This window comes from Theropithecus gelada, chromosome 2 (genome assembly GCF_003255815.1).
Source record: "Theropithecus gelada isolate Dixy chromosome 2, Tgel_1.0, whole genome shotgun sequence".
Taxonomy (NCBI): domain Eukaryota; kingdom Metazoa; phylum Chordata; class Mammalia; order Primates; family Cercopithecidae; genus Theropithecus; species Theropithecus gelada.
This window is the reverse complement of record NC_037669.1, coordinates 103,282,638-103,307,558: the sequence shown is the minus strand read 5'-3', so window position 1 is coordinate 103,307,558 and position 24,921 is coordinate 103,282,638. Positions and strand designations below refer to the sequence as shown.

The 24,921-nt window shown below is 36.2% G+C and overlaps 1 protein-coding gene across 11 annotated transcripts in view; it reads right to left on the bottom strand.

Annotated features, from left to right (window-relative positions):
• LRRFIP2 (LRR binding FLII interacting protein 2) overlaps positions 1–24,921 on the bottom strand; it is a 130,845-nt gene that overhangs the window by 20,690 nt on the left and 85,234 nt on the right. For 6 of the 11 annotated variants that reach the window (XM_025376038.1, XM_025376039.1, XM_025376042.1 and 3 more), the window contains 5 exons: positions 21,940–21,984; positions 20,193–20,309; positions 16,789–16,860; positions 10,196–10,366; positions 1,591–1,683 (listed from right to left, as the gene is read on the bottom strand). In XM_025376038.1, the coding sequence (XP_025231823.1) occupies positions 1,591–1,683; positions 10,196–10,366; positions 16,789–16,860; positions 20,193–20,309; positions 21,940–21,984 (498 nt within the window). The remainder of the gene's footprint in view (positions 1–1,590; positions 1,684–10,195; positions 10,367–16,788; positions 16,861–20,192; positions 20,310–21,939; positions 21,985–24,921) is intronic. The other 5 variants (XM_025376036.1, XM_025376040.1, XM_025376044.1 and 2 more) reach the window with 1 other exon arrangement.

The window sequence follows — 24,921 nt, the reverse complement described above, 5'->3', positions numbered from 1 at the left end:
TCCTTAAATGACCTTTTTAATTGTCAATGGTGCTTAACTGGTTTTCTTCTTATGCATTATTGGTAAATTATTATCTCCTCCTTCCCCTACTCATACATTAGGTACCTTACCATGGAATTTTCAATTCCAAAGACCAAAAAACATTATTTGTAATATTTAAAGATTTTCAGCATAACCATAGATACTGACATCTAAAAGATGTTCATTCTAGATGTAAAAAACATCTAAAACTATAGTTTTCAAAGTTTGTATACCTAGCACCCTAAGCTTTTAAAGAAGTCACAGTGACAAACTATAGAAATCAAGCATTATATTCTTCTTAAATGCCATTATAATGAAAAACTAGAACTTTACCAATCCTAACTTAAGCTATTGAATTTGAGAAGCAGCCCCCAAAGCAGGTTTATTATTTTATGTGGTTGGCATTTTGGCACAGAAAGATAAAAGAACAAAAAAGGAAAGAATTTCACAGTATTTTAAAATACCAGCAGGATACAGATTCTGGAAAATATGCTTCCTACCTTATATGGAGAAAAACTAAGAAAATTAACCTCATATGTAATCTGATAGATCCACAAGGTTATCTGTATCTGCACTTGAAATCCACAAATTCTGGGTATGTTCAATTATTCTTAATAATGACAAAAATTAACACCAGTCTTCAAATTTAAAAAGTCATTTCTTTTTCTCTATTAAATGGTTTTTAAAAATCATTTGTAGAGAGAGATATTAAGAGGTAGGTCTGAGGGGAAAGAGGGAGAGAAAAAGAAAGGCTAAGGTCTGAGTAGCCAGGAATGTGGACAAGTGTGGTACGTGAGATCTCTCTCCTGGGATCATTAACATCTATGCTTCCTGACATCTCTGGCATGTCAACACTAACTTAACATTAGATGCCTTTGATAGCCACACCTAGATAGTGGGCAGGATCCCCCTTCAAACTTATTTCTATATTTATCTAAAAACATCGTCTCAAGAGGGAAAACCACATTTAAAGAAAAAAGATGGATGCAATGTAGTAGGCCTGCAAGGAAGACTAATGTTTTCAAAGAGTTCTTGGTAGACTATGCTTCATTCCATTCCTAAGACGTTGCCAACAATGTGGCAGAGTCCCTTTGCTTGCAGAAACCTGAACCTTCAGACTAGCTATTCTTTACCTTTTTGTATAGAAAGTATCTTGACATTTCTTCTTTTTCATTTAGCCACCTGAGAAATGTATTTACCTGAGTGAAAATCAAACTTATTCCCCGAGAATCATGTCCCAAAAGATGGCATTCACTAATTCCAAAGAATAATGTTATTCTATAATTTTTCCTTTTGCTCATTTCCTAATATATCTTTAGGAAACTGTATTTAGCAATAAAAGACACAAAAATTTCTGCTACCAAATTGGGGTAATGTTTATAGGATTTATAGTATTAATTTTTAAGCATGATCTGGTTTATGTCTGAAAACTTTTAGCGTACAGTCAAATATAAAGAGACAAGTAAACTCTGATGCATCTTAACTTTCCTTCCCTCCCAACACACACATCTTCATCCCATTCAACTCATTTTTTTCAAAATTAAGTATTCCCACAGTTCATGTACGTACCTCAATAAGCTCATCTCTTTGCCGAAGGCCTTCTTTAAGTTCTTCCATCTTATGCTGCAGCACACTACACATATGTTTCTGCCTTTCTAACTCCTGTTATTAAACAAATAATATCATTTACACAGGTCATGGCACACAAGAAATTTGAACATATACAATACAACACAGAGGTTAAGAATGACCTCCAGAAACATGTCCAAACTCCTGATTCATAGTAACTTAGAAAAATTGTGTCTTCTATAGGAAGGTTAAGAAAATTTTAAAATTTCATCTTGTATAATTATTTATCTGGAAAACTTGAACTAATCAATGGCAAAATTATTAAAAACAAAAGATAATTTAGTCAAGTAATAGGTTATAAAATGAACACATACAATTCAATGACATTCATATACAAATAAAATTCAAAGAAGGAATAATAAATACAATATCAAAATAAAATCAACATTAAATAAAATACATACATGTAAACTTATAAAATATATCCAAAACCTATATGAGGAAAATTATATAAAACATTCCCAAAAGACAAAGAAGTAGGATTGAATAAATGGAAAGGCATACCGTCTTCTTGGATTAAAAGTCTCACAACATTATAAAAATGCCAGTTCTCCCTAATCTATACATTTAATGCAGTACAAAGAAAAATACCATCAGGTTTTTCTTTTCTCATCAGAGCAAGGCAAGTTGATTTGAAAGAAAAACACAAGAAAAAGTAGCCAGAAAAATACATACTGAAAAAGAAGAAAGCCCGCCCTACTAGGTATTAAAACATATTATAAAGTTTCTGTAATTAAAACAACGTTGTTATGGTACATGAATATAGACCAAGGGAGCAGAATAGAAAATTCAGGAAAACACTCATTTACATATACAAATATATTTAAAAACCACAAAAATAAGAGCATCTCAAATCAATGAGAAGGAAAGACTTTTAAATTAGCAATGGTGGGATAACTGGATATTCATTTGGAAAAAGATAAAATGGGAACTATACCCCATACCACACCCCAGGACAAATTCCAAATCAATCAGAGGTTTACATAAGGAAAGAAAGCCAGGGAGTGAATGGGGGAAGAGGGAAGGGAAGGGAGAACAAACTGTACAGGAATAAAAGAAAAGATAAGTAACCAAGGAATGGGGCAATCTTTACTGAAAAAATGACTCAAAACTCCACAAGCAATGAGGTAAAGGTACAATAAATTAGACTATATAAAAATCAAAATTTTAGGCTGGGCATGGTGGCTCATGCCTGTAATCCCAGCACTCTGGGAAGCTGAAACAAGTGGATCCCTTGAGCCCAAGAATTCAAGACCAGCCTGGGCAACATGGCAAAACTCCATCTCTATAAAAAAAAATTCAAAAATTAGCCAGGGTTGGTGGCATGTGCCTATAGTCTCAGGTATTCTAGAGGCTGAGGTGGGAGGACCACCTGAGCCTAGGGAGGTCAAGGCTACAGTGAGCCATGATGGTGCCATTGCACTCCAGCCTGATGACGGAGTGAGACTCTGTCTCCAAAAAATAAATACATAAATAAACAAAACCTTTGAATGGCAGAGAATCTCTAAAAATAGGCCAGGCGCGGCGGCTCATGCCTCTAATCCCGGCACTTTGGGAGGCCGAGGTGGGCGGATCACCTGAGGTCGGGAATTCGAGACCAGCCTCACCAACATGGAGAAACCCTGTCTCTACTAAAAATACAAAATTAGCTGGGCGTGGTGGTGCACGCCTGTAATCCCAGCTACTCAGGAGGCTGAGGCAGGAGAATCGCTTGAACCCAGGAGGCGGAGATTGCAGTGAGCCAAGATTGCGCCATTGTACTCCAGCCTGGGCAACAAGAGCAAAACTCCGTCTTAAAAAGAAAAAACTAGAAAGAAAAAAAGCACTAACTGCATAGAATAACAAGCTACGGAAATGGACAGTTTATAGAAAAAGAAATAGAAATAGCTCTGAATATGAAAAGATACACATACTAAGAGAAATGGAAACAAACTATTTGTCTCACCAAAACACTAACAAAAGTTCAAAAACTTGACAACATATTCCAGGACAGAACTATGAGGAAAGAAACAGGCCCTCATACATTTTGGTGAGAATGCAAATGGTATAATGCTTACAAAGGAGACCACGACAGTATCTACAAAACTACATACCTTTTGACCCAGCAATCTCACTCTTCATCATAGATACATTGGCAAAATACAAAAAGACCTATGCAGTATGTCATTTCTACAGGACTATTTTCAACAGGAAAACGTGACAAACTTGAATGTCTATTAATATAGGGAACTGTTGGAATAAAGCATGGTACATCCATACTGCAGAATAATTATGCAGTGGTGAAAAAGAATGAGCAAGATATCTCTATGTGACATTCATAAGGCGATAAAATCTAGATGCAGAACAGCATTTATATTAACTGTATGCTACCATTTTCTAAGGAGAGTGAGAAATACATATATTTGTACATATATTTTGAATGATTATATATATATATCTTTTTAGATTAAAAATGGCTACCTAATTTATCTTCTTGGATTTAAAAAATGGAAAGATAAACCATTAAATTTTAAAATTCCTTAAAGGAAGGAGAAAATAGAGATAAAGAGACAGAGATAGAAGATTGACTTCTTCAAATATATTTTCTTTGTTAACTTGACTCAAGATCTATGTAACTATTCTAGATAGTTACAAAATTGTGAAACAAAATTAAATTTAGAAAGCAATTCCTAGCGGAAACAATTCAAGTGGCCATTGATATATGAATGGATAAACAAAATGTGGTATATATACAGTGGATTATTCAACTTGAAAAAAGAAACTCTTGTCACATGCTACAAAATGGATGAGGCTTAGGACATTATGCTAAATGAAGTACACCAGTCATGAAAAGATAAATTATTATATGATTCTACTTATGAGTTTGGTACATAGAGTAGCCAAATTCAGAGAGACAGAAAGTAGGATGGTAGTTGCCAAGGGCTGGTGGCAGGGAGAAATGGGGAATTGTTTAATGGGCATAGAGTTTTAGTTTTGAAAGATGAAAAATTTCTGGAGATCTGATCTACAATAATGTGAATATGCTTCACACTACTGAACTCTACACTTTAAAACAGTTAAGATAATAAATTTATGGTGTTTTGTGATGACAATTAAAATTTTTTAAATAAAAATAATTTAAAAAGTAATTCCTAAATATTGAAAATAAAATGCAGTGAACCTAACTATACATCCAGTTTGTAGCACAGAAAGAAACTATTTCAAGTAACTTCTAAAAACAACAGTTCGGCTATACACTGACTAGTGGCAAAAATAACAGCCAAGCAAAACAAACAAAATAAAAATCTTTTAACTATTTTCAGTAATTAAATTGTTGGTGTTAATGTTGGTATTGCTATTCTAGGCAACTTGGGATAAAGCAAAGAGAACAGAACGTAACATAATTACTATCATCCCTAGAAACTTTGAGAACTAGGAATTGTAGTGTAGGGGAAACAAAAAAAGATACAGATGAAAGACAGAAGAGGTTAAATAAAAACCCTAGAGTCCTGCATATGAACTGGAACTATCAGCATGAACTCATAATATATTTTGTCATTAAAAACAAATAAAAAACTTCACACACATATTTCCCAAATGTATCCACTGAAAAGACCCATAAACAGTCACCTACTTGGTGGCAATGAGCATCTCTAGCACTCATACTAAAACAGAACTAGGGCTCCTTGGACAAATGGCTGATTCCAGGTCTGTGGCAGAAAATATACAAGATGAGACTGGAACATATTCTGCCAAAAAGCAAAGAAGCTATCCAAAACAATTAGACTCACCAGAATTACTTGGGAATCAACCTCAAGAGGTTCACATTAGCCAAAGATGGGACAATTTTATCATCAAAAAGAATGAAAGTTGCAATGCAACTGAAGACATCAAATGCTTGAATTTATGACTTCATATTGATATGTCAAGAGAAAAGTAATTGGTCACTGTCAGAAGACAACCAATTCCTTTTTTTTGAAAACTCATAAAGGGAGAAAATATTTGCAAATAATATATCTGATAAAATTCTTATATCTAGAATATATAAACAACCTTACAAGTCAATAATGATAAGGCAAAATCCAACTTTAAAATGGACAAAGGATCTGAATAGACATTTTGCCAAGGAAGATATACAAATAGCCAATAAGCCCATGAAAATATGTTCAAAATCATTAGTCACCAGGGAGATTCAAATCAAACCACACCTATTAGGATGGCTAGAATAAAAAGGACAGATAACAAGTGTTGGTGAGGATGTGGGGAAATCAAAACCTGCATACATTGCTGGTGTGAGAATAGAAAATGGTGCAGCCACTTCGGAAAACAGTCTGGCACTGTTCAAATGGTTAAACACAGATTTATCGTATGAATCAGCAATTCCACTCCCAAGTATATACTTAAGAAAAAGGAAAGCATATGTCCAGACCATGAGCAGTGGCTCATGCCTGTAATTCCAACACTTTGGGAGGCAGAGGCAGGAAGATTGCTTGAGGCCAGGAGTTACCAGCCTGGGCAACATCTCTTAAAAGGCCCTATCTCTTAAAATAAAAAAGAAAAAGAAAACTTATATCCAAAAACAACCTGTACACAAATGTTTATGGCAGCATTATTCTTAACAGGAAAAAGTATAAACAACCCAAATGTCAATCAATGCACAAATGGATAAAGAAAATGTAGCATACCCAAAAAATGGAATATTAATAGGCTATAAAAAGGAATTAAGTACCAATACATGGTACAACATCATGCTAAGTGAAAGAAGCCAGTCACAAAAGACCATGTATTATATGATTCCTTTCATATGAGTCTAGAATAGGGAACTCTATAGATAGAAAGTAGATTAGTGGTTACTTACAACTGAGGGGTTTGGGGGAAAGGAGGATGATACTAAAAAGTAACTGTGATGAAGGTTACACATATATGTGAATATACTAAAAACCACTGAATTGTACATTTTAAATGGATGATTTGTATGTTATTCGAATTATATCTCAATAAAGTTGCTTAAAAATAACATTAAATAGGCTGGGCACAGTGGCTCACGCCTATAATCCCAGCACTTTGGGAGGCCAAGGTGGGTGGATCACCTGAGGTCAGGAGTTCGGGACTAGCCTGACCAACATAGTGAATCCCCATCTCTACTAAAAATACAAAATTAGCCAGGCGTGGTAGTCCATGCCTGTAATCCTAGCTACTCAGAAGGCTGAGGCAGGATAATCGCTTGAACCCAGGGAAGCGGAGGTTGCAGTGAGCTGAAATTGCGCCATTACACTCCAGCCTGGGCAACAAGAGCGAAACTCTGTCTAAAAAAATAAAATAAAATAAAATAAAATAAAATAAATAACAAAACAAAACAAAATTAAAAAAATAATAATAATAAAATAAAATATAAAATAAAATAAAATAAAATAAAATAAATTGGTAATGACAAAATCAGAACATCCCATTTTGCAGTCCCTAGTCAACTGAAGGATCTAAGCATGTATCTACAGCATTAACAGCCAGCCACACATCTGGGCCTCCTGAAGGAAGACAACTGCACCATCTATGAAGCAGGTTTTCCAAAAAAACTGAAGTTATATTTGATTAAGCCTCTATGCCTAACTACCTACTTACAGAGAATACAGAGGAAAGGGGAACATGGTAAAGACACTAAGGGGATGAAAATGGAAAAACCTGTAAGACTGGGAAATATTAAGCAACCCAGTGTCTTAATATTTTATATTTTCAACATATTTATTATAAGGAGAAAAAACATGAAAGAGGACCTATACATGAAAAGAGACTTAAAAGATTTATCAGCTAATTCCAAGGTGTGAAACGTACTGGATCCTGATTTTTTTAAGTGTAAAAAAGAAAAATCATTTATGACATTTTGAAACTACTGAAATTTTAACATTGATTGGATATGTAATATGAATTATTGTTAATTTTACAGGTGTGAAATGGTCTTTTGATTATGCTTTAAAAGAGAAACAATGGGCCGGGCGCAGTGGCTCATGCCTGTAATCCCAACACTTTGGGAGGTCAAAGAAGGAGGACTGGGCAATGTAGCAAGGCCCCATCTCCACAAAAAGATTTTTAAAAAACAGCCAGGCATGGTGGCATGTGCTTACAGTTCTAGCTACTCAGGATTACTTGAGCACACGAGATCAAAGTTATAGTGGGCTACGATCGTGCCACTCCACTCCAGCCTGGGGAGCAGAGCGAGACCCTGTCTGTAAAAATAATAAAATTAAATTAAATTAAAATATAAAACAAAATAGTTATTGTAATTCCAGGAGGAGACACTAAAGACATTTTGAAAAATTTTATTAATACTGTATAATTATTATTGAACGGTCCTTCTCTACTCTCACTACCTGCTTCTGTAATGAAATACACCAGAGTGCCTGACCTCTTTGTGTATCTCTGAATATAAACATTCTACTGTATAAAGCAATAGTTGTTTAGAACGAGAGAGCTCGGGATAAAGACATGTTAGAGAGAGATACTGTCACAAAGTCTACATGAAGCAAATTTCCAGGGTATTAAAAAAAAACTTAATACATTTTAGGTTTGAAAAGTACAACAAGGCCCGATACGGTGGCTCACAACTGTAATCCCAGAACTGTGGGAAGCTAAGGTGGGTGGATTGCTTGAGCCCAGGAGTTCGAGACCAGCCTGGGCAACATGGTGAAACCCTGTTTCTATAAAAAAATTTTTTTTTAAATTAGCCAGGCGTGGTGGTACATGATTGTAGTCCCAGCTACTCAGGAGGCTGAGGTGGGAGGATCACTTGAGCCTGGAGACAGAAGCTGCAGTGAGCTATACTTGTGCCACTCCACTCCAGCCTGGGCTATAGAGTGAGACCTTGTCTCCAAAAGAAAAAAAGGACAAGATTAAGAAAAAAACTCTATGCATACTAAAATAACTCTATTGCCTTTTAAAATGATGGAGGGAAAAACTAAGTTGGTTAAAATAGCTAATTATAAGGGTTTTCTTCATTTTTAAAAATGCTGAAGGATATTTGAGATGATGGAAAGATAATTCATTTTAGTAGTGACCATTAAATAATTAGCATGAGATTTTTACTCTAGTCTGCTACAAACAAAGAGGCAAAAATAGATAAGAAAAAATATGTGGGACAGCAAAAAAAGGAGTCCAGAGGCTCTAGGAAAAGCGTGATGGCTCAAAATCTCCAAAAATGGCCTATTGGATATACAAGAAGAATCAAAGATATACCTATTTAACATATATAATGCTCTTCAGTGGGCCACTGTCAGTCCAATATGAAAACAACTAGAAGCCTCTTTTTCACCATCTAAATACCAGTCCTAAATAAACAATTTTAGAGCAGTTTTAGATTCACAGTAAAATTATGTTTAAAGTACAGAGAGTTTTCATATACTCCCTGTCCCCACACATGCACAGTCTATCCTATTATAAACAACCCACACTAGAGTGGTACATTTTGTCCTGTCACTGAACCAACATTGACAAATCACTATCATCCAAAGTCCAGAGTTTACATTAGGGTTCACTCTTGGTATTGTACATTCTATACTTTTGGACAAATGTATCATAACAACATGTATCCACCATTATGATACAGAATAGTATCACTGCCCTAAAAATCCTCTGTGCTCTTGTCTATTCATCCCTCTCCTCCAAACGCCTGGCACACTTCCTAACACTTTTTGAATGTGACCAAAACAGGCTGGAATGGGCATTTCTAGTCCTCAAAGAAAGAAATTCCTATAAAGACTACAGTAATAATGCTGGCCTCTTCGAGGTTATATAAACAGCTTCTCTCCCTTTATTATGCACAAATTCAGATTGTTGTTTCTAACAATTTATCAACATGCATTTCCTAAATTATTTTCTGAATGTTTTATATTGGCAATGTAGTAGCAATCCATTTCTGGCAATAATACCCATTTGACCTCTGCTTGAACTGACATCAACCCTTCAAAAAGTCTAAAACATATGCTTTTAAAAGAACCCAATTTGTTTTCTGCAGTTATCAAAGAGCAAATCTGGGCCTTGGACAATGCATTTTATTCTCCATCTGTACATTATAACATTACAGCTTATTAACCTCTAAAGAAAATATCTTTCAATTTCTGACCCACATCTCCAAGTTGCTGATTTAAAATAACTGATTAAAGACTTCTATCCAATTACTTAGAAAATGGATTCTCTTGAACCGTTCAGAAGTTCATAGAAAAAAAAATGAATCATCTTACTGACAGTCTTTGGAGCTTTGCGGGAGCTCCAGTCACTTGTAACCGGAAGAAATAAGTAACACACTGTAATTACAGTCCCAATTAAGAGACAGAAAATGAAGATAAAACTTGAGTTGTATTCTATTTTCAGAAACTTAACAGAAGACATAAGCTTTTCCTTAAGAAAATATTTTTTTTAAATAAAAAAATTACTTCAGGGCCTGATATCTCATGGTGTTCTGTCAATTTCCTTGGGCCATTCAGTTTTGACTGAAACATCATTCCTAAGTAAGTATGCTGCAATCTTCCATCACTTTATATATCACTTCCATCACTTTATATAAGATAAGCATTACCTTTGATTTTTCTTCATTTTCTCTATAAAATTCTGCCATCTGTTCCTCCTGCTCTTCAATAACATCCTTGAGTGTGTCTACTTGGTAGATCAAATTGTTCTTCTCATTGTCTAACTGTGCATTGGAAACCATGGCTTTCTTGTATTTTTCTTCCACTTCAGACAAAGATTCCTAAATGAGAGTTGAAGTCATCAGTCTGATATCTAAAATATGTTAATTGAATATATGCAATATAACAGGAAATTATAGCACTGCCACAAACACATAAAGATGCATTTTCATAAAATACAAGCGGTTTGGGGAACTCCTTGTTTAGTAACATGCACGTGAAACAGGAAGACAATAATAAGCCAATAATGCCTTTATAAGAACAATATGTGCTGTTCCCCAAGAAAACAAAATTAAGCAGCAATATAGCCTCTGAAAGAAGAAAAGGAGTGCAAACAACGTATATCTGTAAGAGTCATAAAATGAAAAATCGTCAATATTTTCAGAAATTTTACTCTTATAATTTTAATAACAGACTGGTGTTCAGAATGCAGTGATACCACAAAATACAGCCTCTCTTTACATAAGTGAACTTCATACTCATTTGAATTTTGCCACTTTCTAGACAGTTGTTTTTAGTACGTTCCTGTTCTGCATAAAAACGCTAATGTAAAGGTAAATATTTTTTTTCCAGCAATTATCCAAATTTCAGTCATGTTTAAGCAATATAAAAATTAATATTAAAAAAAGAGCTTGGCCAGGCACAGTGGCTCATCTCTGTAATCCCAGCACTTTGGGAGGTCAAGGTGGGTAGACTGCTTGAGCCCAGGAGCTCAAGACAAGCCTGGGCCACATGACAAAACCCTGTCTCAACAAAAAAAAATACAAAAATTAGCCAGACAGGGTGGTGCACACCTGTAGCCCCAGCTACTTGGGATGCTAAGTGAGAAGACTGATTGAGCCCAGGAGTTCAGGGCTGCAGTAAGCAGAGATTGTGCCACTGCACTCCAGCCTGGGTGACAGAGTGAGACCCTATCTCTATCAATCAATCAATAAAATAAAACAAAATAAAATAAAGAGTTTGATCTAATGCCACAGTTTTGATGTAAAAAAAAAGAAAAGGTACCACAAAATGCCTGAAATGTTACATATCTCAAAATTTTCTGCCTAAAATAGCTCACATTTTTTTTGTGTGTAACTGTATCTACTTTGGTAATTACTACTGCCTAGTGACTTTTTTTAAAGCTAAAAAAAAAATGTTTCACACAGGAAAAGTAATCATTTATGGAAATAAATTTTAAAACTATTTTTTTTTTTTTTTTTTTTGAGACGGAGTCTCGCTCTGCCGCCCAGGCTGGAGTGCAGTGGCCAGATCTCAGCTCACTGCAAGCTCCGCCTCCCGGGTTCACGCCATTCTCCTGCCTCAGCCTCCCAAGTAGCTGGGACTACAGGCGCCCGCCATCTCGCCCGGCTAGTTTTTTGTATTTTTTAGTAGAGATGGGGTTTCACCGTGTTCGCCAGGATGGTCTTGATCTCCTGACCTCGTGATCCACCCGTCTCGGCCTCCCAAAGTGCTGGGATTACAGGCTTGAGCCACCGCGCCCGGCCAAATTTTAAAACTACTAGTGCAAATGTTTATCAATGAAATGGAACTAAGAGCCCAGAACTTACATTTACAATCAGTTAATCTGGACAAAGGGATCTATGTAACTCAATGGGAAAAGAATGAATGGTATTGGGACAAGTGGATACCCACAAACAAAAGAATGAAGTTGGACTCCTACCTCACACCATACACAAAAATCAACTCACCAAGAGCCATAGATCTAAATGTAAGAGCTAAAACAATAAAACGCTTCAAAGAAAATATGGATAAATCTTCATGACCTTGGGATAGGCAATGGTTTTTTAGATATACCAAAAGCACTATAAACTAGCCGGGTGTGGTACCTCACGCCTGTAATCCCGGTACTTTGGGAGGCTGAGGCAGGCAGATCACTTGAGGTCAGGAGTTCAAGACCAGCTTGACCAACATGGTGAAACCCTATCTCTACTAACAATACAAAAATTAGCCGGGCATGGTGGTGGCTGCCTGTAATCTCAGCTACTCGGGAGGTTGAGGCAGGAGAATCACTTGAACCCAGGAGGTAGAGGTTGCAGTGAGCCAAGATTGTGCCACTGCACCCCAGCCTGGGTAACAGAGTGAGACCCTGTCTCAAAAACAAACAAACAAACAAAAAGCATTATAAACCAAAAAGAGACTTCACCCAAATATAAAACTTTTTTTCTTTTTTTTTTTTGAGATGGAGTCTCACACTGTTGCCCTGGCTGGAGTGCAATCGCACGATCTCAGCTCACTGCAACCTCCACCTCCTGGGTTTACACAATTCTCCTGCCTCAGCCTCCTGCATAGCTGGAATTACAGGCGCACACCACCACACCTGGCTAATTTTTTGTATTTTTTAGTAGAGATGGGTTTCACTATGTTGGCTAGACTGGTCTCAAACTCCTGAACTCATGATCTGCCCACCTCAGCCTCCCAAAATGCTGGTATTACAGGCGTGAGCTACCACGCCTGGCGCAAATGTAAAACTTTTATGCTGCAAATGATATGATCAAGAAAGTAAAAAGATAACCCACAGAATGGGAGAAAATATTTATAAATCTTATATCTGATAAGGGATTTACATGCAGAATAATATATAAACAACTCTTACAACTCAACAATAAAAGACACACAAATCAATTTAAAAATGGGCAAGGACCTGGATATTTCTCCAAAGAGGATATGCAAATGGCAAATAAGCACAGGAAAACATGCTCAACATCATTAGTGATTAGGAAAATGCACATGAAAACCAAAATAAGATACCACTTCACATTCACTAGGATGGCTATAATCTATAATCAAAAACACAGAAGCCAAGTGTTAGTAAGGATGTGGAGAAACTAGATCTCCCATACATTGCTGGTAGGAACATAAAATGGTGCAGCTACTTTGGAAAACAGTTTGACAATTCCTCAAAATGTTAAATATAGTGTTACCATAAGACCCACCAATTCTATTCCTAGCAATCTACCAAAAAGAATTGAAAAGATATGTCTACACAAACACTTGTACACAAATGTTCACAGCAGCATTATTCATAATAGCCAGAAAAGTATGAACAACCCAAATGCCTATTAACTGACAAATGGATTAACAACATGCAGCAAATCCATACAGTGGAATACTATCTAGCCATTAAAAAAAGACTGACAGATAGTACGACATGGGTGAATATTGAATATATTATGCTAAATGAAAGCCAATCACAAAAGACTACATATTGTATGATTCCATTTGTAATAAATCTCCAGAATAGGCGAATCTACAGAGACAGAAAGTTAGTGATTGGGGTTTCTTTTCTGGGTGATGAAAATGTTCTAAAGATGGGTTGTGGTGCTAGTTGCACAACTCTGTGAGTATGCTAAAAACTACTGAATTATATATTTTAAATGGGTAAATTTTTATGGAATGTGAATTACATCTAAATAAAAATACAAACATACACACCTTTTTTTTTTTTTTTTGGAGACAGGGTCTCACTCTGTCACCCAGGCTGGACTACTGTGGCACAACCTCAGCTATGCAGCTTCAACCTCCCCAGACTCAGGTGATTCTCCCATGTCAGCCTCCCAAGTAACTGGGACCACAGGCATATGCTACCACACCTGGCTAATTTTTTGTAGAGACAAGGTTTCACCATGTTGCCCGGGTTGATCTCAAACTCCTGGGCTCAAGTGATCCACCCGCTTTGGCCTCTAAAACTGGATTTTAGGTATAAGTCACCGTGTCCGGCCACACACACTTTTAATAATGCTTCATAAACCAGAATTAAGCTGTCAGGTAAGATTTAAACTATGATTAGAAACAAATTTAACCAAAACAAAGAATATAAGCAAAGTCAATTATACAGTGCTCTAAATAGATCTAAATGTATCTTACTATAATGCAGACTTTAAAATAATTCTCATCCATCTGAGAGGCTAATAGCAGAAAAAATATCAATATCAATAAAGCAAAAGTCTTCCTTGACAATGCTCCCTCCAGAGGCACAAGCGCTATTGGTTTGGTAGATTATCTTTCAGGCCATTTCCTATTTGTTTACAGTATAAAATATATACCCTTGACTTCATATATATTTTTAATACAAATTATATACTCTACATTTTGTTCTATAGTTTGCCTTTTTTCAATACATCTTGGAAAGTTTTCAGTCACTAGATATAGATTTACTATTGTTATTTATTGCTGTAACTCTGTACTTAAATTTAATAAGGTATTCATTTTAATAGTTTTTAAAATGGGTTAATGGGTTTAGTCGTTTGACTTACAAAATCATTAATCTTTTAAGAAATAGATCAGTTAAATTTTACAATTAATATTTTACTGCATTTTCTGGGTAACAGTGTACACTATATACTAGTACAGCATGGGCAAATGCTGTATTAGTAATAATAAACTTTCCCGATAAAAGGGTGGAGGGGAGAGTGGTAGAGAACATCCCAAAGGCAAACATAGTTAAGAGTAATGTCACAAGCAATGAGCCAACATCCTTTTTCAATATGGTGCATCATCCCACCATGCTTGGTCACCAATCAGACAATCTTTTCTTTATTTTTATGGTTTTTTTCCCCACTTCAAGTGTCAAGAATAAATGTAATCTGAAGTCAAGTTCAATTATACTCTGGCATGAATTAGGAAAAGGGATCTCATCTGTTCAAATCTCAAATCTAATCTGTTCCTTTGTATTCGTCAAAGAATGCAATAAATGGTAGATCTAACATGAAAGGAAAAAAAGTTTTAAATAAAATAAAATGACAGTAAGAATGCCCCTGAATCACACGATTGCTTTCCTGATACACTGTTACACATGTGACTTTAATATAAGCATATTTATTTAATGTACCGATTTGTTTGATCCAAGATATTTCCAAAAGTTGTATCTCTAAAACCTTAAAAGAGAGATTAAATCCTGAAGATTAAAGGAGTAAGATTAAATGAGAACATCAACTAATTCTGTAATTCTTCTGATATTTACCGACAAACTCATGCTGCCCTATCAGCAACTTGCAGGCTTCCCTCATGGGCACTTCCCATTGGACTTCTCACCTTTTTGGGTCCTGAGTCTTACTCTGTTTCTCATGAACCATATCACTTGCATGAAGAGTTTGGCTGATAGTGAGGCTACTCCAAATCATGCCAGGGAAGATGACAAAATCCTTGCCCATGAAGTCCATGCTTTGTCCTTTGGATATATCCTGAGTCATCTTTCTAAATGTCTTGCTTTTTGTTTTTTTAGAGGTGTAGTGGGTATTTTGCTTTTTTGTTTTTTGTTTGTTTTGAGACAGAGTCTCGCTCTGTTGCCCAGGCTGGAGTGAAATGGCACCATCTCAGCTCACTGCAACCTCCACCTCCCAGGTTCAAGCAATTCTCCTGCCTCAGCCTCCCAAGTAGCTTGGATTACAGGCGCCTGCCACCATGCCTGGTGAATTTTTTGTATTTTTAGTACAGACAGGGTTTCGCCATGTTGGCCAGGCTGGTCTCAAACTCCTGACCTCAGGTGATCCGCCTGCCTCAGCCTCCCAAAGTGCTGGGATTACAGGCGTGAGCCACCGTGCCTGGCCTGTAGTGTGTATTTTGATTTCAAATCAGGACATACATGTGTTTAAATAAACTTCTGGTTTCTTCATAACACGAGGCTTGAACTTCAGAATGAAATGTGAGGAAAGAAGAGCATGATAACCAATGCTATTTACAACCAAACTGTCTGCCTCACACATTTACATTAAAAAATGTTAGTCATCCTTTCTGGGAAAAGATAAAGACCATTTACATTTACCTCCAAATTCTTTAAGGCACTAGATCTGTGTCATCATTTTTGACCTATAGGTTAAAAAAAATCCAAGCCAAAAGAAAATATAGGCCTCATGTCTTCATGTTCCTTCCTCCAGGGGGGGATATTTATAATAATGGTGTCTCAGTTGCTACTTCCTCCCACATTTAATACTGACTTAGTTTGGTAACAGAAATATGCAACACTTTTTCATTTAGCGTGGAAGAATTTTGAGGTCCAATTCTCAATAAAAATATTCTTAGTATTTTTTTAGGTGTTTGACCAATTTAATTTTGTATGGCTAAGACACAAGGGATATGCATGTACTTTACAAGGTTTTAAAATTGTAAAAGAGGCTGAGTGAGGTAGCTCATGCCTGTAATCCCAGCACTTTGGGAGGCCAAGGCAGGAGGACGGCTTGAGCCCAGGAGTTCGAGACCAGCCTGGGCAACATAGTGAGACCCTGTCTCTATAAGAAAAAATAAAAAAGAGAAAAAAAACTGTAAATGATATCTTCTGCTGAATACTTAAAAACTCTACTACACATTTAAACATAAGCAGAGATTGAAAGTTCACCATTTCTATGCACTGCAGGTTAAGCACATGCTTGAAAGACAAACACTGTTAGTAAAGCTATGTGCAGTTGGTTAACAGAACTTGCAAAGCCACCACTGCCAACACTTCTGCATACAGAGCATGCTTGGGCTGCAGAATGGGCCCTGATACCTTTAGTTCTTTAAGCCCCTGCATGTATCTCCCTTCTACATCCTGTATCTGGTCCTTAAGGTCATAGATATCCTGCAGGACATAGGAATGAACCATTGCATAAAACCATGCACAAACATATCTTAAATCACAAAGGATTCAGAAGAAATGTGACTCACTTTTGTATATTCCAGACTAAAAGCAGAGAAATCAAAGTACAAAAACATAACTCCCACTCCCAACCACTGAAAAGGGCAAATAGGTCAGGGGATAGTGGGACTGGGGGAAGGTCTAGAGTAATCAATCTAATGTTAAATATTTTCTTGGCATTAAATTCTGTTAATAACAGCGTAGCAAACGGGGACAGGGCTATACATGGAGGAAAAAGCTATATAAATTATAATATTTAAAATCATACAACTTTTAATATTCTATAAATCACTTAAAATTTTAGCATAATGCTTCACCTAGAACTAGTAAAATATACAGTAAATAAGAGACAGTAAATAACATTTAAAATCATACAACTTAATATTTTATAAATCACTTAAAATTTTTAACATAATGCTTCACCTAGAACTAGTAAAATATACAGTAAATTAATAAGAAGGAGCCAATTTTAATGAATCATGCAAAAGTTTTTTAAAAATATAATAAATGAATATGAACAAAGTTTTCTTTCAATGACTTGGTTACTGGCCACAATTAACTTGAGAGAAAGGGAGTAAAGGAAAGGAAGTTAAACATTTTGAACAGAATGTCAAATGAGATATTCTATCCTGAGGATACCATTTAAATGATGAGAAAAGCACTTGCTCCAAATGTTACCATAATCCTTATAAGAAAAGTGAAACTGGTCAAATTTTAAATGGAAAATATTGTTTCCCTGTGCCTGACCTTGTTATATAAGGTCTATTCTGAGTGCTCGATTTATGTCTGAAATAACTGTACAGGGCCCTAAATACAATTCTGCAGTTACAAGCAGGATCAATTATTAAAAGCTGATTATACACATTTTTGGTATTATACTTTCCCTGCCTCCTTCATTGCCTCTCCAATAGGTTTGACTGTCTTTTACTCATTGATTCATTCAATAGACATTTACGAAGGACCTATTAGGAGGCAGATGCTAGGATACAAAAATAACACTTCCTTCAAGAAGGTCACTCTCAAGGAAGAAAAAACAAGTTGTTGACAAAAGCAAGCTAAGTCTAAGGCTGGAAGGCCTTGTCCTCATATCCTTTTGTCCCATTAGAATGCAGCAGCTAATGGCAAGAGTTCATCTTATTCAACTTTCCACCTGGCACTTATGTCTGGTACACAGTAAGAGCTGTTAAGAGTTCAATTAATACTGACACCTTCAAACCAATGGCCATGCTGGCCTAGGTGCTCTCCTTCTCTGCCACTGTTGCAAGTCTCTCCATCCTCCCCTAACCCCCTAACCCACTTTCATAAGTCAGACTCTTTTTCCAACCCTACCGACAATTTTTTTTTTTTTTGAGATGGAGTCTCGCACTGTCGCCCAGGCTGGAGTGCAATGGCGCGATCTCGGCTCACTGCAACCTCCACCTTCTGGGTTCAAGCGATTCTCCTGCCTCAGCCTCCCAAGTAGCTGTGATTACAGGTGCCTACAACCACGCCCAGCTAATTTTTTGTATTTTTAGTACAGACAAGGTTTCATTATGTTGGCCAGGCTGGTCTCAAACTCCTGACCTCGTGATACGTTTGCCTCAGCCTCCCAAAGTCCTGGGATTACAGGGGTGACAAATTTTTTTTTAAAGGCTAGTCAAGTGAAGCAATGAAGGTGGAGAAGGAACAAATAAATCTGTAACTGCTTGTGATCAATTACTTGTAAACACTACTGCACTCAGATGAGCCCCTACCTACAATCTCAGTCACCACCTGTCCTCTACCTCCCCACCAGTGAAGAGGGGACCTCCAGTCCAGGCAAGCTCATCCATCTGAGTCCTGGACTCTCCTCTCACCCACTCAGGCACTTTGATCTGTCAGTTACCCCTCTCCTTCCTCAACCTTCATCTTCTCTCTACTGGCTCAACCCAACCAAAGAAAACAATAATCGATCTCACCTTCAAAAGAAAGCTAAAAACCTTTTCTTAAATTTCTCTCTCCCTACCTATTGCCCAACCAATTCCCAGTCTCTCGTATTCACTCCAGAGCAAGTTTATCACATTTTCTCCCCTGCAGTTTTGACTTGCTCACCTCATCCTCATTGTTGAACCACTGCTCTTCTGGCCTGCAATGCTTCCTCTGACTGTGATCAAGTTATTTTTTAAGAATGCAAAGCAGATAGTGTTGCTCTCCTAGATAGATCCCATAATTGTCAGGGTAAAACTGAATTCGTTTCAGGCTAGCATACAAGATGCTTTGTGATTTGGCCCCCCACTACTTTTCCAGCCTTCTCTCTTACATGCTACTATTCTTCACTTCTCATCCTACCCTCTGGCAACTTTGCTATACAGGTAGCTTTCTGGGTTCTCTGAATGCATCTCCTTGAGAAAGCCTTTCCCCTTCAATTTCTTTGCTTGGTTAATTTTTATTTTTCCTTTAAACCTTAGCTCAGAGTTCGTCTTTTCTGAAAAGCTTTTTGTTATCTCTTCTCCTGGTCCAATTTAGATCATGCTTTTTTGAACTACCTTAACAGCCCCATTCTTGCTACTACCATTGTATAACACCACCTGGTTTTATTGGTTTGTATCAGTTTGTCTTCCCTATGAAACAGGGAAATCCTGAAGGCCAGAATGTATTTTGCCTCTTAAATCTCCAACGCCAAGTGCTCAATAAATCTTGAGTGAACTAATGTATACAATTTCTCTTACTACCCCTTGCTTCACAAATAGCAAGTTCAGCAAATAAAATATATATTTTTTAAAGTACTCTTTTTCTAAGTAAAGGGGTTAATAAAGATGGAGACTTAATTAATGAGTCAAATAAGCTTTTCATTATCTCAGGTATTTCTGTTACCCAAATATTATTACACTTCTATTACTATGAAAAACTGAGAGATAACTATGTTCAAGCAGCTGAATACCATCAAGGCTCAAAAAACTAATAATTCCCACAATCTAGTTCTTTGTACACCCACATATTTTCCATTTAAAACATGGCCAGTTGTTTCTGAGAGAATTAATTTTACATACATTACAAAGTGGTCTTTTCTGGCATCTGTAAATTAGCAGAAATTCCAACACCATCAAATTTTCAGGAAAGAGGACAGAAAAAAGAATTAACTCATCTCCTTCCTTTCAAGCTCTGAAACACCTGAGTCACACTTTTGTACTGTACTTATTTTTTAATAAATCATATTCCGTCTTTCTACTAAGTCACATTAAAGGTTAAAAGTTCCAGTATATCACCAAGAAGTCAAAAAACTGCTTTTAAAAAGAAAACCAAAAACTTCAGTTTACCCGCAATTCACTTAATGAGGTGTCTGGATCTATTAAGCTGCTGGTGTCCCCACTTCCTCGTCTGGATGAGTTTCCACTTAGAGGGGTTGTTGCTGAGGCAGAATTTCGAGATGAAGGCTAGAAAGAGAAATATGACCCTTCTAAGTCTCATTTCTTTAAAAATATGTTTGTAGTGGAAACTAAAAACAGGGCAGGGTGGTTGGGGGAAGATGTGGGCTTCAGATGAAGAAATTACCATGTGTAATCAATGGTCAATTTAGATTGGCTTTGCAGGTATCCAGGTATCCAGAGAAGGGCCCAAGCATACTAAGCAAAATTTCATGAACACAAATACCTCATCAAAATCTGTAATTCATCATAACTACAAAGAAAATAGTTTTTATGAGGGTTATTTTCTAAGTTTATCTTTGCTATCCTGTAAACAATACTGAAGTGAGCACATCAGATTAACTTAAAGCAGTTTTAGCATTTTATAACTGATACGCTAAACAGCACTTCCCCTTTTTAATTTCTGAACTGCTTATCAATCTCTTCTTTCTCTAATACTGTGTTGAGTTGATAAAGATGAAGATACTATTTGTAGCGGAGAGCAGCAACACTGGATATCACTATGAATGTAGACTGTTCTTCCCAAAATTCATTTAAACGTGAGATTATGCTATCGATTAATAAACTGCATGAATCTGTGCTGTCCAATATACTTGCGATTAGCCACATGCAGCTACTAACACTTGAAATGTGGTTAGTCCAAATTGAGAGTTGCGTATAGGATACATCCCAGATTCTGAAGGCATAGTGTAGAAAAACGAATGAAATATATCTCATTAACAATTTTATATTTATTATTTTTATTTATTTATTTATTTATTTTGAGGTGGAGTCTCGCTCTGTTGCCCAGGCTGGAGTGCAGTGGCACGATCTCAGCTCACTGCAACCTCTACCTCCCAGATTCACGCAATTCTCCTGCCTTAGCCTCCCAGACTGAGGAGTAGCTGGGACAACAGGCATGCAAAACCATGACTGGCCAAGTGATACACCCACCTTGGCCTCCCAAAGTGTTGGGATTACAGGCATGAGCTACCTAGTCTGGTCTAGTAATTTTATATTGATTATATGTTGAAATAGTTTAGATATCTGGATTAAATAAAATATATTACCTAAATTAATTTTACCTGCTTTTTACTTTTTAAATGTGGCTACCAGAAAATTTAAACTTACATATAAGTTCGCACTTGGGGCTTGCATTACATTTCTACTGGACAGAGCTAATTTTTCTTGGGTATAGCATAAAATTAATCTTGATAAATCATCTCCCTGACTTTCTAAAAATCTTTCAGAAGAGACTTTAACACAAAGCAAATTCTAGAAAGGAGTTATTTTACTTCAAGAAACAATTTATATATAAAAGGAAAAAACATCTCAGAGTCTGCCACCACCATTCCTAAAGAAACTTCATTTTCAGTGTTTACTGGCTTCTTCGGATCAATTTCTAGAGGAATGAAAATCAAAAGAGCAGCCAAAAGCTAAAGAGGTGACATTCAAGGAAATAAAATGCAGTGCCTTTTCTCTTCCCAGGGCCTCACATGATTTAACTTCGAAGGAACTTTGGAGGGTCAAGGACAGGAAATAGATAAAGGGAGGAAAAGCGGCTACATCAGACCAATTGTTGTAAAATAAATAATGAACAAGTTACAGATAGCAAGTTTAATTGACCTTGAGAATTTCCCTTAGGAATTTACATACTCACTCTTGTATAATTTTCAGCATACTGTTTGTCAGATTTTTCATCCAACTAGAAAAGAACAAAGATAAAAATCAGGAAAGATGCTTAGCAAGTTGATTTTTTTTAGGAGGAAAAAAAGTGATCTTGAGTTTTCCAAGTTCAATGATGCTTGAAGCCTAAAAATAAACATATTAAAAATGAAATAAAAATTCCAGTTTAACATAAGACAAAATGTCGGCAACTTTAATTTTTATCCTAAGGAAGACACTGAGTAAGCAATCTATGTTTACTCAAAAGTTTAGAACTTTTGGGTAAATTTTCTGTTTATGGTATTTAAAACACATTAAAGAAGGCTACATATAAAAAGTTTTAGCACTGCAAATGTTAATACAAAAAAACCTTGTACATATCAAAAAGAAATTTTGATAAAACCAAAAGTGATAAACCTTTATTTCTAAGCATTATTAGGACACAGGACACATAGATAAAGACTAGTACACTCAGTCAAGAAAGTTCAGATTGGATTAAAGCATGTTAAATATGTCACCAAAATATTTTTCCCCACATCAAGGATTTTTTGTTTTATCAGTAATACATGCACATGTGACCAAAAAAAATCAAACAGCACAAAAGGGTATGAGTAGGGCTCTCTCCCTACCATGCCATACCCTGACCACCAGTCTCTAATAGCAACCAACCACAAAGTCTTTAAAAAATTCTAGTAAGTGTCCCATACGTGTCCTACACCTTCTTTTTCCCCTTACCAAGTCTCAGAGATTTGAGAAAGTACTTCATCTTTCTTCATAGCATTTATCACTCCCTGACACTATGGTATTTATCCATTTATTTATTGTCTGCTGTCTTTCTAAAATGTAAGCTCTATATCAGTATGTTCTTTTCTGCACTCCTAGTATCAAGAATAGTGTCTGGCATACAGAAGGGCTCAAAATTTGTTGGATGAATGAATAAATTGTACCCCATCTATACTAATAGACTTCCCTCATTTATTTTAAATAGCTTCATAGTAGCCTGTTATCTCAACTTGCCATAATTAAGTTAACCTATCTTCTGCTGTAGGCCTTAAGGTTGTTTCAGACACTGTTTCAAGAAGGGAAGTACCTTTAAAGTCTAGTCCAAACCCTGAGTTTTACAGCTAAGGAAAAAGAAATTGAGAGGTGAAAGATTTTGCTGATGGTTGCAGAGCTGAATCCAACCCTTAGTTTTGTAAATTTTCAATTCAGTGTTCATATTGTTTACCTGAATATATATGCTATTCCAATTATCACCAGGAGAAAAAAGGCACATAGGGATGTAACTAAATGAAAATAACTCCAACTCCGACACAAACCTTCTAGGCCCAATCTAGAGAAGAGATCTGAAAACATTTCTCAGTTAATTATTAAAACATGAAACATCATTTCTGGCTCTACTCAGATCACTTCACCCTAACTTCCACATATTTGAAAGTTTTTGGTGTTCTTTTTATTACCCACACTTATGTTTATAAATATTCTTTATTATGATGATAGTAATACATCAGTAATATAAACACTATTTTTAGACATTTAACTCTTTGTTACTTCATGCTGTAAAAACTCTGAAAAACTAATTTTAGTTCATTTTGATTTTTAAAACAACATATAAATGTTTCAAAGCAGGTAGTGACAGCGATTGAAATGGTTTTTTGTTTTTTTTTTTTAAATTTTTTCTTTTTTTTTTTGAGACAGAGTCTCACTCTGTCACCCAGGCTGGAGTACAATGGTGCGATCTTGGCTCACTGCAACCTCTGCCTCCCAGGTTCAAGCTACTCTCCTTGCCTCAGCCTCCCAAGTAACTGGGATTACAGGCACCCATCATCATGCCCGGCTAATTTTTTTTGTATTTTTAGAAGAGATGGGGTTTCACCACGTTGGCCAGCCTGGTCTCAAAATCCTGACCTCAAGTGATCCGCCTGCCTCAGCCTCCCAAAGTGCTGGGATTATATGTATGAGCCACCATGCCTGTCCTAAAATTTGCTTTTAAATACTATATTGGCAATTATTGCCATAAAAAGGAATAATCCTTTTACACATCTATACTGCATTGCCCAATATTTAATGTATTATTCTTCAAGATGAAAGAAATATTATATTTGAATAAACTGCCTTATTTTCCTGAGTATTTTCCAACTCTTTTCTGCTAATGTGTTAAAGAGAAAAGCACGTAGCATTCAAAGTTAAAAGTCTTCTAAGCTTATTTGAAATCCTTCCTCAAACCCACTTCTCACAAAACTGACCTCCAAACTCACCCAGTTTTTAACAGACTGTCCCTGGAATAATCTTACATTTCAGAGGTTGCATCACTGAACTAATCCATCACAATGTTGACTCTATTGCTTTCACTGTCTTCTAAGAGATCCCAACTGTCGCAACCCAAACTGATCACGCACTAAACCTCAGAGACTGTCAAGCCAGCAAAAATCACCCAAAGCAACCATGTCACAGTTCTCTTATTTTGGCTATACTAACTTGGCCAGTTCTCACTTCTGAGACTTGTACTATATTGCATGCCGTCTTCCATTTAGACAAAAACCTAGTTGAAACTTGGTATTCTAAAAGCCCAATAGGATCCAACAGCCAAGAGTTCTACGTGGCTGCAATGCAATAACAAGCTAATGTTCATAATGATGATCCAGAGTCTGCCGGATCCAGAAAAAAGCTTTTTAAACAGAATAAAATTTAATCATATTTAATATATTAACATGTAAAACTGTAGTTTAATAAAGTATTTACAGTGCAGTTTCTTCAATGCAGTCATTGGGTCTTGATCCTTTGTTAATTTCTAATTTATATACATACTAACTTGATAAAGCTACTCAAAAATTGTTTGAAAAAATACCTGAGTCCACAACCACAGAAGGGAAGACATCAATCAATTTTAACAATTCCCTAAAGCAAAACTGGCTAAGGATTCCATTTAGAAATGGGTTTAATTATTAACAATCAGCAAAATTTCAGTTTTAATTAA